The 19,229-nt window shown below is 36.1% G+C and overlaps 1 protein-coding gene across 5 annotated transcripts in view; it reads left to right on the forward strand.

Annotated features, from left to right (window-relative positions):
- The window catches only part of LOC143255363 (protein turtle-like), a 303,979-nt gene that overhangs the window by 193,545 nt on the left and 91,205 nt on the right, over window positions 1–19,229 (forward strand). For 4 of the 5 annotated variants that reach the window (XM_076510891.1, XM_076510892.1, XM_076510896.1 and 1 more), the window contains exon 2: window positions 8,833–9,171. In XM_076510891.1, coding sequence (XP_076367006.1) covers window positions 8,833–9,171 — 339 coding nt within the window. Of the gene's footprint in view, window positions 1–8,832; window positions 9,172–19,229 lie in introns of those variants that run through there. The other variant, XM_076510895.1, reaches the window with a different exon arrangement.

Below are 19,229 nucleotides of genomic sequence, written 5' to 3' on the forward strand. Positions count from 1 at the left end.
GTTGTGTTTTGTTATAAGTTCTTTCAAATGTTGGTTATTTTTTCGCTGATGTTGGGAACATATGGTATGCAACAGTATAAAATTTTGTAGTTTGTTGTATCTTGGGATTTATTGTTGTTTGTTTTTGGTCTAGGTGTGTGCGCATACGTTTTTCCACGTTTTGTGGCTGTGTTTATTTGGTTTCTTAATATGATGAGCTTTTGTTTTGCTTCATCTGCTGAGTCCCAGGGAATGTATAATCCATTATGGGTGATTTTTCTGTCGATTTCTGTTTCGAATTGTGTGTCACTTCTAGTGATTTTGTGGTTAATTAATGCAATTTTGTTATTTTATTCCTGTTTACAGGTGAACTTAATGTTCAGGTGTATGAAGTTAACATGATTGAAAAAACTAAGTGTGTGTTCTGTAGATGTGAATCCAGCAATTATATAAACATACGTGTACCAGTATAGTGGTGGGTGTAAGGCTGAACTGATTGTTTGTGATTCAATCTGTGTCATAAAAATGTTGGCTGGAACTGGTGGCACGGGATTCCTCATACTTAGGCCATTTATTTGTAGGTAGTTTTGGTTATTGAACATAGAATTAGTTTTCATGGTAGTGAATTCTGTAAGGGTTGCTAATTGGTTGCTGTGGATATGTATCAATGGGTTGGGATCTTTGATATAAATTTGTAAAGCTATCTTGCAGGCTTCAGTTGTTGGGACTTCTGTGAAGAGGGAGATTACATCAAAACTGGCCGTTAAGCTTTATGATTTAGTTGATTAAGAATATATTTAAACTTAAAGGGGTCTTTGAGAAAACAGCCACCTGATGTCTTAATTGCTTATGTTGTAAAAGTGAAGAAAATGGCCATGATTCCCTTCAAACTTTAAGGGCTTTTGTGACCTGGATAATTAAATTTAGAAATTAATCTATTTTCTATGTAAAAAACGGGCAAATTTGCTCGTTTTAATTTACATAAGGTCTGAATAAAACAACATATGAATCAAGATTTACGTGTATTTATACTAAAGGTATATTAAAGCGTTTAGAAGTGTGTAGTTTTTTGAGATTTGCGACTGTAATGTAAATCACTTTCACGTATTAGCCCCCAAATATAGTCTCCCATCATGTTTTCGTTATACGATCCTCGCTAGCGGCGTTCAAAATCGCCTTGCTCCTCTGAGTGTGCTCCCATGTTCTCCTTGAATTTATCAAGATGAGCATCAAGGATATGGACTTTCAGGAACATCCTGCAGCCCATTTTTGCCGTAGTTCTTCACCAGAACCTCAACCAGTTCCACATAATTTTCGGCCTTGTGATTGCCCAAGAAGCCCCGAACCACTGCAACAAAGCTGTCCCAAGGTTTTGTCCTTTCCTGCTGAGCTTCTTGGGGGAATTCTATGCACTCCAGGATCTTATTTATTTGTGGTCTAACGAAGACATCAGCTTTGACCTTTGCCTCAGACAGCCAAGGAAAAAGTCTCGAAGGTACTTGAAGGCTACAGACTCCTTATCAAGAACTGTAATAAATTGTTTCATAAGACCCAATTTTATGTGCAGTGGTGGGAACTACATTTTCTGGAGGTCCACTAGTGGCTCACACTTGACATTGTGCCTCCCCACAGAGAACTCAGTCCGTTGTGGCCAGTGTTTCCTGTTGCAGTGCGCTGCGGTGTACCAGCTGTTCCAAAGGCAAAGATAACAGGGAAACTTGGTAAAGCCTCCTTGGAGATCCATCAGGAATGCCACCATTTTCAAGTCTCCAATAACCTCCCAGCTTTATTCATCATACTTCAAGGCTTATAGCAAGGTCTTGACACAGTTGTATTTCTCTTTGAGGTGCACCGAATGAGCCAGAGGAAAAGTTTCTACAACATTCTAGAAAATTCTTGTAAGTTCGAGAAAATTCTTTATCAGCTACTTAGCACTGAATCTACCGGGAATGTTCTGGAAAATTGGTGAATTTGAAAATTTCATTGCCCAGGTCACAAAAGCAAAGTTTGAAGAGAAAAATAGGTCTTTTCCATTTACTTTAGGCATAAGCAATAAGAAAATAACACTTTTTGCCCAGGAACAAGAAAAAGTAAAAATTTTGTTACATAGTGAAATCAAAGAATCCTTACTTATACAGGAACTAAAACCAGAATTAAACCAATATAAAGGAACACCTTTGTACCTACCTATATTTATTAATAACCTGGCATCTATCTGCAGCGCTATTTACAATCTCGTACCCGTTTATACTCTCGTCCCTAAGAAGTGTGTCCATCAACGGTCACATTCAAACTCTTTCTTCCATAACATGAAGATGACCTAGGAAGGTCGAAACGTTGTTCTCTCCTTGTCGATAAAAGTGTTAATACCCATACCAGCCGTTCTGAGATACATTTTTATTTCAAGTGAGTTTCTCGTCATCAAGAATTTTCAACATGCTTTAATACACAGTACAATGTAGTTCCATGTAATTAGAAAATCAAACAAATCGTAACATCACACCAATTATCAACCATGCTTTAATACATAATACAATGTAGAGTTCCCAGTAATTACAAAATCAAACAAATCATAATCTCATACCAACTATCAAATTTGTCACTTCTATTTAAAAATGTATCACTGGAATGCTTTTATAAAAGTAAATATTACTTGTTAGCGTCATATTAAATTTCCAGTAAAGGTTTGATATTTTCAACGAGCATACCTGTATTAATTTGTAAATTCTGTAGATTATTCTAAATTTATAGGGACTTTACTCCGAAGTTACATATTACTCGAGCCTGAGAAAAATGGTTTCTCTGTGTTATTGTAGTGACTTCTAGCTGCATACCGCAGAGGAAAAAGAGCCAGAAAACAAGTGAAGTTGTTTGCTACCAGTTGTTTTGATGCATTGTGCACCATCCGCCTCGTGTTTGCTTACGTTGAGCATGTGATTAATTACTGTTCCCCGGGATTTTGACACGAGAAGAGAACGGCATGGAAGCCTGTATAGTCTAAGTAAATGACATGCTCACATCTTTCGACACAATACCTACTCTTTTTTTGGAATACGCATAAATCGATATCTTGTCCATATTTTTTTCATATAATGCCAGGGACATCATAAAGTGCATTTTGCGACTGATGATTATTAACGTGTAACAAAGTCTTAGAAATTTATATACCTTTCATAGTGTGTTTAAAAGGATGGGTACATATGTTTATCAGAAGAATAGCTATTGATGTTTCGATATTGTATTTATTATGACAAGCACATCATATAAAGTGACGCAAGTTTTGTTTGTTTTGAATTTACGACAAGTACGACACATTATGTCCTACAGTAGCTCATAGGTAAGCCTGAGGTCAAGGTCATATAATACTAATATTGAGAGTTCGATCCCTGTATTGGGTACAGCGTGTGTGTGTGTATGATAAATGATAAACCACTTGTAACTTCTATCCATCTTACTTTTTCTTCTCCGTTCGAATTATTAAAATAGGCTAATATCGTTTACCTCGTCTTGCCAATACAACCATGTTAATCTCACCATACTAGCACAAATATTTTACATTTTGGATGACTATACATTTTCAAACATTTATCATATATTGACTCCAACATCATATGTCGCCCAGTTAGGCAGGGGTAAGTTTACGGACTTAGAGCGTTAAAATCCAGGTGTCGACACGCCGAAGATAGCATATTGTGTATCTTTACGCTTAAAACAAACTGTTCATGACTAGCAAAAAATAATCATAATCGAGCAAGCTATTTTCAGCTAAGTATACCCGAAACACAGAATCTACATTTATCCAATGTTGAAAAGTTTTTTTATCTGAAAATACGTGATGATTGATACAAGCATTAAAGTTGCTTTAAGTACAGTAGGGAAAACGTAGATATGGAGAAAAAGTAATGTACATGTATATATTTATTTATGTGCATAGATAATTAAAATTAATTTAAAACAGAAGAATGTTTGATAGTATTAATTAATGTTTAAAATGTTTTCCGTAGGTAATGGTTATATATCTTTCAAATATTATGCACTTAATTTACTCAATGTACAATATGATTTATTGTAAAGAATACACAATGTAGGCCACTTTCTTAACCTTAAATATTTTGAACGATCTACAACTTAAAATTCAGTCTGTTGGTGGTGGTCAAGAAAAGTGTTGTGTTATTTTAAATGTACTAGATCGTTTTTAGTGGATATCGGTTACATTTTTTATGTATGTTTTATGTGGACGATTTAGTGTTCGTTTTATATTATGCATATTGAAGGAGTATCGAGATATTTGGTGATGGAGCTATAAAATTAATGAATAGAATCTGGCCGCTTTTTGTTAAGTCAAAGAAGATGGAACGAATAACATATTGTTATGTCGTTTCATATGAAATTGCTGACGTTCGCTAAGTTTTAAGAGTGACTGTGATTAGGAGTTGGATACAGTAATTTGACTGTATGCTATTCAGTACTCACGAGAGTGCTGTGCTTTTCATTTGCTTATCATGTCAAGTTGTATTATAATTGTTCATGTGTTTCTTTGGAACCCTTTACAAGAAGAGGTTTTCAAAAGAATTGAGACTGCTTTCTGTGTATGAGTTTAAATTAAGAAAAAATGCAGCCGAGGGCGATAAAAACGTAAATTTGGCGTTTGAACAAGGGTTACTTTTTAATGGACTATCCGGCGTTGGTTTCAGAAATTTTTTTCTGGTGATGTGAACCTCGAGAATGAACCCCTGAGGAAGGCCTCAATCTTTTGTAAAAAAAGAAAGATTAAGAGCTATTATGGTAACTAACCCACAAACGACAGTTCGGACACAACTAGATGAAACAATTACAGAACGATCTTACTGCTAATAAACTGATAAAATGCATCGAAAGTTAACCACCAAACAGCCATCATTAGTGAAGAGACTACAAAGCACCATTGTAAAAATTGAAATATGAAATATTTAAGCATCCACCATACTCACCTAACCTATCTCCAACTGATTTTCACCTTTTTCGATACTTGGAGCTGTTTATCGGGAACAAAACATTTAGGAATCAAGAGACTATTAACGAAGCCTTTGAAGAGCTTACTGCCTACAAAACAACGGAGTTTTATAGAAGCGGAATATTTTAATTAGCATCCTGTTGGGAGAAAACCATTGCAGCAAATGGGGCATATTTTGGTTAATAAAATTGGTGTTTTAATTTTTACCTATACATTCGGTCATTTTTACATGAAACTAATATTCAGTGCGATGTACTTGTTCTTGAATAGCGAAAGTATATATGTGTATATATATTTTTTGAATGATGTCACCTTGTAAATCTGAGTGTTTACAGTGATACGACCCAGAGTGTGGTAGACACAGCGTAGATAGCTCATTGAGCTGAACCAAAAAAACGCAAACGTGAATGATTTAAAGTTCAGTACAGTTAAATGCACTCGACTTGTAACCTGTGGGTCGCGGGTTCGAATCCCTGTCATGCTTGCCCTTTCAGCTGTGGGGGCGTTATAATGTTACGCCCAATCCCACTATGATTTGGTAAAAGAATAGCTTAAGAGTTGGCGGTGGATAGTGATAACTAGCTGCATTTCGTCTCGTCTTATACTGTTTAATTATGGACGGCTAACGCAGATAGCCCTTGTGTAGCTTTCTGTGAAATTCAATACAAACAAATTAAATACTTGTAAAATATTGCTTCATAATCCTACTTTTTGTTTATTTGGTCATTTTTAGTTATTTCATTTTTTCATTATGTATTTTAATTACTTTTATAAAATGCTCGAATGAATAAATTTTTGTTCAGAATAATTTACCCTGTTTAATGTAGCATGCTGAAGATGGAATATGTATAATCCAGAACTTTCAAGAATTAAATGTTTGTTACTTAGCACACAAATGCCAAATGTTTGTTGCTGCTGCTGTCCTTTTGTTATACATCACTATTCCAAAGCTACTAACATTTCCTACTATTCTGCTTCTGTTACGAATAGCTCAAATATTCACATTTTACATGTCACAATGCTTCGAATTTGATTAACTCTTCCATGAACAACTTGCAACGCACAAACAGCTTTTTTTTAATTAGCTTTTAAAGTTTTCAGTTCTGACAGTTCTGAGAATTAAGTTTTTAGTTACAACACATGTAACACACATGAACATTAACACATTTGGACTATCCAACGCTTTTTCGTGTCGTTGTGTACGAAGGTCAGGTTCTATTCGAACAGTTGCTTCCCTTTATTCGCGACCCAGAATCGTACGGTTGTTAGGACGCTTGACTCGCAGTTTGTATATATATACACACACACACAGTTTTCAATATCTTTATCTTATGGAACAAGTGAAACAATAAATGAGCATATGTTATCTATTACTATAACTAGAAGCCTTAAGTATGTAAGGTGAGTTTCTTTTGTAGTTTAGTTAATCACATATTCTCATGTGGCGTGCTATGCTATTCTCTTTACTTTAGGGACCAATGACGAAGTTACACGTAAGGTACATTTTAATTTATGAGTGCGATGACACTGGAAACAGTTTATACATTTTTAGAAGGTACGAGCCTTATAGCGAGAGCTATACTGACACTGACTGGAATTTGGTTCATGTGTATCAGAACTTGTCATAGGACTGAGAAAAGTTGTATATAACACAACACTTAGCATGCTTCAAAGCCTATGATCTAAATCTGTCGATCACATATTTTGTGTTCATTAGTTATATATGCTCTGTCACTGTCGTTGGTTGCTTTGTGGGTTATTTAAGCTCTTCCGTTTGTATCTCTGGATTTTAAATTACTTGGAAAATATATTTCACTTCTTTGATAATACGGAGGAAGTTAGAGCTATCTAGTAAAAATCACCGTTTTGATCGATTGTCTAGCTTGTCTATTCCTTTTATGTAAATACTAAGATAATGTATGTTTTATGAGGATAGAAACAATACGTGGTCTTCACAGTGACACCTGGTGTAAAAAAATCTGACTATGATTAATTATATAGATGAACTTTTATCGTAACCTTACTCGACGTCTCAGGCAAGGGTTTTCTTTTAAGTACATACAGACAAGCTACGAGATTAGCTTTATGGTAATGTGTAATATCTGAATGTGTTTTAAGATATTTATTTGAAGAAAGGTACACACAGTTTAATATTAAGTCTAGTTAACGTCCTTGAATTATCATATTATTACAACCGTTTCTTCACGTGTCAGACATAAGTATTTTACGTCAATCTGCTTTAATGCATTTAGGTTAACACAGAATAAAGTAAGTTATATCATGGGCACCATATCATGAACCATAATAGAGTTCACCTAAGAATTTCACCAAAGTTCTAAGAGAAAATACGGACAAAAACCATCTTGAAAAACAGGATTGTTGTAGAAATAGCATTCAAAACCTTCTACCTTCTATGGCTGCTAAAATATTGACAATAGCAAACAAAAAATGGTTTTCCGATTGTCAAACAAAATTCAAAATTAATCCATTTGGTCTTTATATTATTATTGTTTAAAAAGTCTACATAACAAAAAACAAGATATGAATATATTTTACAAACCTGGGCAAACCTGCTAAAATAAAACTCCTTCGCAGGTTATAGGAGATTCTTGAAAGAAAAGGGAGAATTTTATCAATTTTGCATCGCTACTAGCCAAGATTCTCGTAGAAGTCATTCAAGCACCGTAGCGTACAGCAAAAACGGCTAGGAATACTGCACCAAAATATATGCATATCTACTAAACAAACTCCTGCGAAGGTTGGAGGGCTATTTTTAAGTTCATTCTGGAAACACGAAACTTCCACCAACCGTTTAAAATTTTTCAAGTTTCTTATACACCACTAACATACGATACCATTCGAAGCAGTTTAAGCACCCTTATTATTGGTCGGAATAACTTCATTTTGTAGAAGTTGTTTTATTAGAATAAGCATTGTGTATATTAGATCAAGCATACCTTTTTTCACCCTGAATAATTTCTCTAAGTTCTTCACTTTACGCCATTGAAAACATCCAGTGATTTACTAATTCGCATTAATTGGAAAATAATTTGTACAAACTTATAGGGTATTAATTGGAAACTGCCACGTTGCGAATTCGTTATTTCTCAAGCCTGCTGTTGTAGTTTGTTTCTACGTGTTTTTCTAGAACTATCGAGTGAGTTTTCTAACACTGTACTATTAACATAATAGATTTTTCTACGCTTGTGGGTGGCAGTTTATATTACTGACTTTTGTACTTCCTATTAAACGCGTGTTTACACGAACCCTCAGCATAAAACCATCTGGCCCAGTAAATAATTGTTGGATGGAAAAAATTCAATGCATCAATAAACTGTTGAAAAATATGCAGCATTCAATTAAATGCATATGTATGTATTTAGCTCAAAATTTATACTTCATAATGGACATAAGAACACTTATAAAACAATACAATTAAAAATCGGTCATTTAAAAAGGGGAATAGGGATTGTCAGAAAATGTACGGAAACAAGCTCAATTAAAATGCAAAGATTATATCTTAAGCCTACAATTGGTGACTCTAAAGAAAGTAAACAAACTAGGCTGAAAATGATGTACACTATTTACAACCTAGTTTGTTTACTTCTTTTTTTGTGAGTCACGAATTGTTGGCTTGAAAATATGTTCTTTGCATTTTTATTTGGTTTGTTTTGTACTCTTTAGATTAACAAATTTTAATTGCCTTGTGTGTATCAAGTCCATCTGCTTTAACGTTCTGAGGTTATTACAGAATAAAAAGCATATAAGAGAGGTGTCTAAGTCTCGTAGCCTTGTGCGACATTTACTTCAAAATTTTACTTTTGTGCTCTGTCTCACCGATTTAATTTCTATTTTCTCAGGTTATTCCCGCAAGGAGGAATTTCACACGATCACTGCTCTGCTTGGCGAGGACGTAACTCTTCCATGTGCCTTCGAGTTCCCAGATGGCACAAAAGTGCCCTACATTATAAGTTGGAAGAGAGAAAACGAAAAAATCCCTTTCTATATCTGGTACGAAGGTTACCCACCACATGTGTCAGAAAACTACAGAGGTCGTGTTTCTTTATTGGAGCCGGCATCTTTGAACTTAACCAATGTCCAAGAATCAGACCAGGGATGGCTTCTCTGTGCTGTTTTTTTCCTCAATCGCTCGCCAGATATGCCTTACAACACGTCCAAAATTCATCTGAAAGTGCATGGTAAGAGGAATTCTCTTATGCCGATAAATATTATAATTCCCCGTTATAAGGTATATTTGTGTCGTACACTTGTTTGTTATGTAAAGTATTATTTTAGTTTGCGTGGTATATCCTTGGCTTTTGTGGCATTAATGCAATTTTTTTTAAAGTAAACTTTTGCAAGTTTATTTTCTCAAAATCTGATCTCATTTTGTGTTGTCAATTTCAAATGTTCTAAAAGTGATTTCTAACTCGTTTCAATCATTACATAGACAGTAATGGGCCTAACATTGACGTTGTAAACGTTTTCAAGTTTTCTTTTTATAAAAAGCCCTTATATTTTTATTATCCTGTAATTCCACAAAAATTTAGAATTCAAACATTATGCCTTTCCCACAATCTTTACAACAACAGCTTGTATGCATAACAATAATTACAAAAACTTTACTCTGTATAAAACTGAGGTGGATATTAAAATCTACGTTGTATAAAGAGTAGAAGTAATATTTTAAAATTCTTTAAAACTTATTTTAAAGTTCAACTAGACGATTACAAAAATTGCAGACGCTAAGTTCGTCATGCCATATTTTCTTAATGTTGTCAGCTAAAATCCAAACAACACTGTAATTAAATGTTATTTTATAATTAGTGATAGAGTCAGTATTAATTTGATTTTATAATACCTGTATAATGCATATATATTCATATAAATATTATACAAAAGAAGGGTATTATGTTTTGTTTTCATAACTGTAGAACTTGAAAAAAACTTAATCAATTTTGCAATAATGAAATCTTATAACAGCAGAAGCTTAAAGATTACCACATACTAAACGTTGTATACTACAAACTTTTCAGCCCAGTAAATGACAAGAAAAAAGTTTGTTAAAAGGCGAATACTCTACTCTGACATTAATGGAAATCTTTTATATTAATGTAACATGTTCAAAGTGAACGAATGAACCAATGAGTTGCTGAGTTACTAGAGCCAATCCCTGCTTCTTGTTCATCACCACATTAGCCCACGCCCACCACTTCCTCTTCCTGTTCATCAACACTGCTTGAAGGTAACCACATAATGCCAAGCGTCTTTCTTCGACACCCATATTTGTTCAACTTTGTTTATATCCAATGAGCGTGCTGGGCCCGGCATAGTCAGGTGGTTAGAATACTCGATTCGCAATGTCAGTGTCGTGAGTTCAAATTCCCGTCACACCAAACATGCTCATCCTGTCAGCCCACTATTTGTGGGTAAAAAAGTAGCTCAAGTGCTGGCGGTGAGCGGTGATGACCAGCTGCCTTCCCTTTAGTTTTACACTGCTAAATTAGGAACGGCTAGCACAAACAGCTCTCGTGTAGCTTTGCGCGAAATCCCAAAACAAACTAATGAACGTGTTAAACGGTCTAGTCATCCGACACCTTCCAGAAAGTTTCTAAACAACTTAACACGATGAGAGCGTACGGCATTATCGAATATAAGAAACTTTTAACCATATGGTTATAAAACTGCGACCCTGTGTCGTATGGCATCCATACTTTTATATCATAGGACATAAAGGTCACTGTGGTCACTAATACTAATCTGTGCACAGACCACTATCCCACCATCATCATATGCTTGTCGTTTCTAGGGTTGTATGCGGTGCTAGCTACAGTTTAACTACTATCTACACAAATCATGTAACATTGAAACAATCAACGACAGATTAGTCTCTCTTTCAGCAAAATACTAAGCAAAGCAGAACAACGAAACCACTTTACGACCACCCTAAAAACAATGACGAGCGCCCCTTTCAAAAAAACATCCCCGTGCAACTTGTATCTAACACTAAAACAACCAGAAACACACTGAAGTTACTTTATATAAGTTTATAACTCTATTCACTTTTTTATAGGCATGGACACAGAACAGGGAGATTAGTCGGCGTCTGTTCTGTGAAAGTGGATTTTCTCTGGGATCTCTCGTTTCCCCCACATGTAATTCTCTGACTCGTTTGGTTCATCCTAGCCTCGGCATTGGATTTATAGATCCCTGCCACCAAGTGACCCTGCTAAAGGTCCGTCAATCGTTTGAGTTAATGGCTTGTCGAGATTCTGCTGTCTTGCTTCTTTTCTTTACAACTTTGTCGACATCTCTGAAGTCACCACCTTTTTCACTGAAGGCCTGGGCCTTCGCTTGTCTTGACGCCCTCCATTACTACTTTCTACTGGCTCCGAAAGAAGAAATTTCTTAACTTTTGAAAAATTTATTCGCGAGCAGGGCGAAGAGAGATAATCTATATCCCTGAACACCCCAGTTGGGAAAATGGAATACCTTTCCTCAACACTAAATACCTGTTATAGGTTTGTTGTTTGTTTTGTCTAAATGCGATCGTTACTCACCTAGCTGCTTTGTAAAGCATGACAAATTTGTGAGAAGAATACAGTAACAGTATTCCACCTGTTGTTTGGTCAGTCCAAATTTTCTGACGTTGTTAGAGATGAGCTGTTTTATGGAGATGGATCAGAGGAACGATTATACCATTGATCACGTGGCATATAAGACAAATTTTATGAAGTATATTTTTGACCATTTTCCTGTTTTATTTTTCTTGTAGTTGGTGTTCTTTGGTGTTGACTTCTTTACTGCTTATATACCACTAAAATGTAATATCAGATTTCCATTGATATTATAATAGCTATACTTTATCATAACTAAACAACTGAAAATTCGAAATCTTCGATTATATTCTGAGTGAACACTGTAGCTGATAAAAATCACACATCAGTATGGTTAAGCTCTATCAACAGTTGAGAGGAAACAAAATTAAACTGGTTGGTGCCTGTAGTTTCAAACAAAATGTGAATATCAAAAAAAACAACTGGTGTGTTTGTATTGAAAACGTAAACAAGCATAAGAATTCCTCTGTGTACACTTGATTTATACTGTATCGGTATTTGATTGAGGTATTTGTTAAAGTTACTAGATCATTGAGTCTATGTTTCTAAAATTAATTATTCTACATGGTTACATTTAGTGGTGATACACGGTGGAAAATTCGTATTAATGACTGTTGAGAGGATTCTTTTACTTTACTCTAATCTACAATTCGCAATATTTTGTATTTTGATTTCTAAAAAACAAGCTATACAACACGTCCAATTCGAAATAAAATTTTTATCACTTATACGCTACAGTTAGTGAAGATTAGTTTTGTTTCAAAACGCAATCTATACCGACGTGCACAAATATTTTTCTGAATGAAAATCGATTTTCTTGATTAATCTACCACATTTTTCGTTACTGATACTTTGAAACATTTCCTCTTGTTTTTATGTTTTCGAGTGCGTTACTTTTAGCTTCGTAGCCATGTTATTAGCTTTCTGATTTATCACTTACAACTTGCTACTATGGTGTTTTCTATACAGACGGGCTTTTTTTTTTTTTTTTCCTACAGAGCAGTTAGATAGACCCGTTAACTAGAGTTTCGGAGAATTTCAGACTAAGAAGTTTATTCTCATCTCCAATCAGAATGTTCTAGAAGAAAGACTCGATACTGATAGAACTACAAGAAACAAATGTTTATTTACACTTATAATAAATTATACTACAATAAAACGAAAGAAGATAACGATTAATGTTTCACCCCCACATTTATTCCCACTTAAATGGCTCAACTCACACACAGGTGTATCACGCTAGGTGCACATGATCAGAAGATCGTTACCCAGCACTTTGAATGAGGCTTGCCCTATTTAAACCTCAGACATTTAGTTTGGTGTGCTCCTGACTGTTGAAGTGAGAGTGAGCACCATGGTGAGAACAAAAGAGCTGTCTGAAGCCTTCAGAAAGAAAATTATAGCAACTTATGAGTCTGGTAAGGGATTTTAAAAAATCCCAAAAGATTTTGAAATCAACCATTCCACTGTTCGGAAAATAGTCAGCACGTGGAGAGCTTTCAAATCAATTGCCAACATGCCCAGGGCTGGTCGTTGAAGCAAGTTCACCCCGAGAGCAGACCGCAAGATGCTAAAAGAGGTCTCCAAACACCCTAACATGTCATCACGGGACCTACAGCAGGCTCTGGCTACTGTTGATGTGAAAGTGCATGACTATGCAATCAGAAAGAGACTGCACAAGTGTAACTTGCATGAGAGGTGTGCAAGGAGGAATTTTTGCACTCTAAGAGAAACATCAAGGCCAAGCTGAAGTTTGCCAGAAAGAATGTAGACAAAGACCAGGACTTCTGGAATAATGTATTTTGGACAGATGAGTCCAAAATTGAATTATTTGGACACCAGTACAGAGGACATGTTTGGCGTAAACCAAACACAGCATTTCAGGAAAAGAACCTCATACCAACTGTAAAGCATGGAGGTGGAAGTGTCATGGGTTGCGGCTTATTTGATGCAGCAGGATCTGGACAGCTCACAATCATAGAATCCACCATGAATTCTACTGTGTATCAAAGAGTGCTTGAGGATCATATGACACCATCTGTACGAAAATTAAAGCTGAAGCGGAACTGGACCCTGCAACACGACAATGACCCAAAACATACCAGTAAATCCACCAAGGACTGGCTGAAAACTAAGAAATGGATAGTCCTGGAATGGCCCTTTCAAAGCCCAGATCTTTATCCCATTGAGATGATGTGGAGTGACTTGAAATGGGCTGTATATGCAAGAAACCCCTCAAACATCTCACAGCTGAAAGAATTCTGCATTGAGGAGTGGAGCAAACTTTCTTCAAACCGATGTCAGAGACTGATAGATGGCTACAAGAAGCGTCTCACTGCTGTTATTTCAGCCAAAGGGGGTAACACTAGCTATTAGGGGGCAGACTGTCCTAACTTTTTTCTCGGTTAGAATATGCATTTTTGTAGAATTACATTTACAGAAGATCTTGAAAAGTCTTTTCTTCAGTTTTAATTGTTTAGTTATATTCCTATAATCTCTCAGTTTTGTTGAAATTGAGATTAAATATCTATATATCCAAAAATGTTACACAAATACACAGGCTTTCATAGGGTGTTCTAACTTTTTCACATGACTGTATGTGGTCACTTAGAATTAAGCACCAGAGTTTATCTGTTACTGACCTTTATCTAATTTACCATCAGGAAAGATAGTTCACTTGGAATTGAGCACGAAGGTTTATCTGCTCCTGACCTTTTTCTAATTCGCCATCAGGAAAGATAATTTCTATTTTTAGAAACTTGTGTCATCATTTCTGCGAAAGAACTTGTTTCATCATGAGTTACTAAACCCACATTTTTATGCTCTCTAAAAAAAGTTAAAACGATTATTTGAGCAGCTGTCTGCCTCCGACTAAGAGATCTAAAAATGCAGTTTTTTTAATTACATCTTAAGTTAGTGGTAGCATGCAACATCCTTTGTTAATTCTCCAGAACATCCCAGCCATAGTTTAATCTAAAACGAACGAAATAGACAAACTTTAAACATGTGCCATTCAAAAAGTGGTAAAACTCGCTTTGCTTCAGTAAATCTACATGTCTATAGTATTAACAAAGTCCAAGGCCAAAAGAATTTTACATATAGAAAAAATACAGATACACAGTTTTTCCATCTTTAGAGGGGATAATTTTACAAACTGAATAACCTGCATTAAAAAACAAACAAATAAAATACCTTTTAACATAGAAATTCATGCGTTCAAAAATAACCCTATTCTTTTAATGAAGGGACTGTACAACAAACTATACGTAATCCACGAAATAACCCAAAATTAAAACCCTTATACATACATAAACATCACCAAATCAAACCATTTCATAATGAAAGCATCTATATGCAAACAGAAGTAACACTTTATATAAAATAATACTCTTAAGCAAAGACTTATTAAACATATTACAAATCACAGTATTTTTTAAACATTGGAAATATATTACATGAAATGTTTGTTTGCTTTTGAATTTCGCACAAAGCTACTCGAGGGCTATCTGTGCTAGCCGTCCCTAATTTAGCAGTGTAAGACTAGAGGGAAGGCAGCTAGTCATCACCACCCACCGCCAACTCTTGGGCTACTCTTTTATCAACCGTAATCCGAGGGTCGCGGGTTCGCGCCCGCGTCGCGCTAAACATGCTCGCCCTCCCAGCCGTGGGGGTGTATAATGTTACGGTCAATCCCTCTATTCGTTGATAAAAGAGTAGCCCAAGAGTTGGCGGTGGGTGGTGATGACTAGCTGCCTTCCCTCTAGTCTTACACTGCTAAATTAGGGACGGCTAGCACAGATAGCCCTCGAGTAGCTTTGTGCGAAATTCAAAAACAAACAAACAAACTTTTATCAACAAATAGTGGGATTGACCGTCACATTATAACGCCCCCACGGCTGAAAGGGCGAGCATGTTTGGCGCATTATATGAAATAAAAAAAATCTTTTACAATAATAGTAAATATGCTGAATCAAAATAATTCCTCACAAATACAAATACTCCTTGCAACAGGCAGGTTATATATATAAACTAATTTATTAAAACCTAAAACCAACTTAAAACCTAACCTACACAAGTGAAAATACGTATATAAGCCATACAAATGCAAACCTTAATTTTAGACGTGTGTGTGTGTATATGCTTATAATATAAGCTACACAATCAAGTGAATAAATGCATGCATAAAGTTAGTCAGGTCTTATCTATAATCAAAGTGAAAATTTGGAGTAACTCGCACAGAGCTATCCTAACAGCAACTCATCCTCTGCAGTTGGTCAAATAATATTTCTAATAAGAGCATGTCGAGTACATACCAAATCCTACGGGAACAAAATCATCTCCTCCCTACATGTACGATAGAATATATCATCGCACTTTCACCAGCAGACTTAAAGTTGGACTTTAACAATGAGGGGTTAACCTGAAGATGACCTAAGAAGGTTTTTCTCCACTTTATTTTAATAAAAGTTTTAATACCCATACCAGCCATTTTGAGATACATTTGTACATCACGTGGGTTTCTCGGCATCACGATAGGTTTCCATCATTCCATTGGAATGACTGGCATAAGAGGTATTGCATGTTCAGGTGAACCCATACTCACTGGCTCTGTACTTCATGCACCAAATAGTGTGTATGATGCGACATCAAGCAGTGAGTCTTCATTAATATTCTTCAAAAGTATAAATGTCAGGCCAGGCATAGGTGTGTAAAGCAGCAACAAAAGACTCTGCAGCATCGGTGAACTCAAAAATAGAACTCTCACGACTGACATCTTCCATCATTCCTTCTCACATTCTGAGGTTAAGAAGCAAAATGAATAAATAAGACACTTCAATTTATAGATTGAAAAGTAAAAATAGCCAGAAGGTTTTGAGTGTGATTATAAATAGCAAGATCAGGATTTAAAATGAAACTTCGAAACGAATTTGAGTTAGTGAAAAAAATATGGTCAAGAGTGAGTGTTAAAGCCGTAGCGGCCTGGATGCAAAAATACTCGAGGACCAAAGTGTGTAAACTAAAAATGAAAGCAAATCTTAATAAAGCTCGGTCTCTACAGTCTTATTGGTCTTCACATTTAAATTTCTTCAAGAACACTGTACTTACTACCTGTAGGCTCGGCATGGCCAAGTGGTTAACGCACTCGACTAGTAATCTGAGGGTCGCGGGTTCGCATGTGAGTCATGGGGGCATCATAATTTGACGGTTAATCCCGCTATTCGTTGGTAAAAGAGTAGCCCAAGAACTGACAGTGGGTGATGATTACTAGTTACCTTCCCTTTAGTCTTGTACTGTTAAATTATGGACGGCTAGTGCAGATAGCCCTCGTGTAGCTTTGTGCAAAATTCAAAACAAACCTACTACCTGCAGACAACTACACCAGCAGCTTTGGACAGATTACTTCAGGTACGTCTTGTTACCACAGTAACCTACCATGATTGTCATTATGCTTCAGTAACGTGTGGGTAATGCAATTCAACAGTTTTGCAAACCGCATAAAATAAACACTTTATTTCAGAATATAACTGAATCAGACTCCTCAACCCCAATTTCCATGTGCCAGTAATGTTATTCACATAATCTCTACCTTGGATAACAAAATTTTCCTTTGCTAGTATTATCTTATACATCAGGCCACAGTAAGTGGCACTCATTGTTACAATCAACGAGCAACAGTGGACGATTGAGATTCTGCAATGTCTTAGCATAAGTTGATCCATGTAAATTTAGTGGCTTTACAGAAAAGTAAATATAAGTAATTCCAGTGAAATAAAACTTATTCAACTGAAAATTCATTAAATTCGCTTTATTTTATGGAAGAATGCAACCCCATCACTCCCACAGTTATCTGTACTGGCAAGTCTTTTTCAAGAGAAAACCTGCTACTGATGTGGGAGAACTGCTACTGACCTTATAATGGTAACTATCTGTACAAAGAAAGTCATTTGGGCAGCTAGAAAGCAAGGACTTACAATACTCTCTTAGTCGTCTCTCTTACAATCACCAATCATCCTTTAACATGCATAGCATCTCACATCACCACTCAAAGGCTCGCAAAGCGAGAATAATAAAATCTTTTCAGTCATTTTTTCTCAACCAACAACTATCTTAGCTACTTCTTGATGACGAGAAACCAACCTGAAATAAAAATATATCTCAGAACGGCTGGTATGGGTATTAACATTTTTATTGATAAGGAAAGAACAACATTTTGACCTTCCTTGGTCATCTTCAGGTTAAAAAAGATTTTGCAAGAGACCGTTGCCGGAGACATGTCTTAAAGACGAGAGTATGAACGGGTATGGAATTGTAGAGGGTGTTGGAGTTGGATGTTAGGTTATTAATTAGTGTAGGTATAAAGGTATTCCTTTATATTGATTTAATTTTGCTTTTAGTTGCTGTATAAGTAGGGCTTCTTTGATTTTGTGTTTGTTTATTTTTGTTTCCCTACTTGATATCTGGGTGTTTTCTATGGTTATGTTGTGTTTATTTGATTTTGGTGTTTATATTCTCGTCTTTAAGACGTATCCAGAAATGGTCACTTTCAAACTCTCTCTTTCTTAACCTGAAAATGACCAAGGACGGTCGAAACGTTGTTCTTTCCTTATCATTAAAAATGTTAGTACCCATACCCGCCGTTCTGAGATACATATCTTAGCTACTCGTAAGCAAACTGTAATTGCACAATGACATTCATGCATCTTACTTTATATCACTCCTCATTAGCTCAAAAATAAATGTAATCCACATCTTAAGTCAGTAAACCCCTCGGTGTGAGAGGCCTTCCCAGGGAAGGTTCTGTTTTTTCAGTTTACCTCCTCTTGCATCTAAACATCCACTCAGTGTTTGCCGTGCGTAATGTGACCCGTGAAGGGAGGAAAGGATCTTGAAGGTTAAGTGGTCCAACTTTACTTTAACACACCACTTTCGCCTTGAATTCCTGAAGACGAACAGCTTTAGGGTGGGCCCTCTTGGGTCATTCGGCTGGTCCACTTGGGCTAGGATCAACCAAGTACCAGTATTGAATGTTCTCAACAGGTGTTGTGGACATTGTATCTGATGTTGGTGTTTGGGTATAGTGCTCACAAGACCCTGGTGTTGCTGCAGTGTACTTGTTTGGCATTGTAGAGCATTCTCTCGTAGGGCTCCATGAGCACTGAAATTTCCCTTTCTTTATTATAGATACTCCAATTAAAAATCTTAATAAAATAGTGAAAAAAACAGTCTATAGGTAAGCGACCACGTCTTGAAAATTCTGAGCAGCAATCCTCACCTTCTGTACCACCTGTTCTACCTCATTTTCTTATATTGCATTCACATTCAGAAGGGACTAGAGGGACTTGCTGGCTCTCCAAAGTCACTAAAGAAGCTTAACTCTGGTGACATACTGGTGGAAATATCCACATCTCAACACAGTGAACTTCTCTTACATTCAAAGGCGATTGGGGATATACCTATTGAGATTACACCTCATGCTACCTTGAACTCATCACGAGGTGTTATTGTGGAAAGGGATTTGAAGAACATCCCCGAGTGAGAGATTCTCACTGGTTTCTCTACCCAAGGAGTTTCTGCAGTGAGGCATATCTTTACTCGTCAAGATGGAATTATGATGCTGACCAATGCCCTCTTTCTGGCAA

The sequence above is a fragment of the Tachypleus tridentatus genome, chromosome 7 (assembly GCF_004210375.1).
Source record: "Tachypleus tridentatus isolate NWPU-2018 chromosome 7, ASM421037v1, whole genome shotgun sequence".
In the NCBI taxonomy this organism is placed as follows: domain Eukaryota; kingdom Metazoa; phylum Arthropoda; class Merostomata; order Xiphosura; family Limulidae; genus Tachypleus; species Tachypleus tridentatus.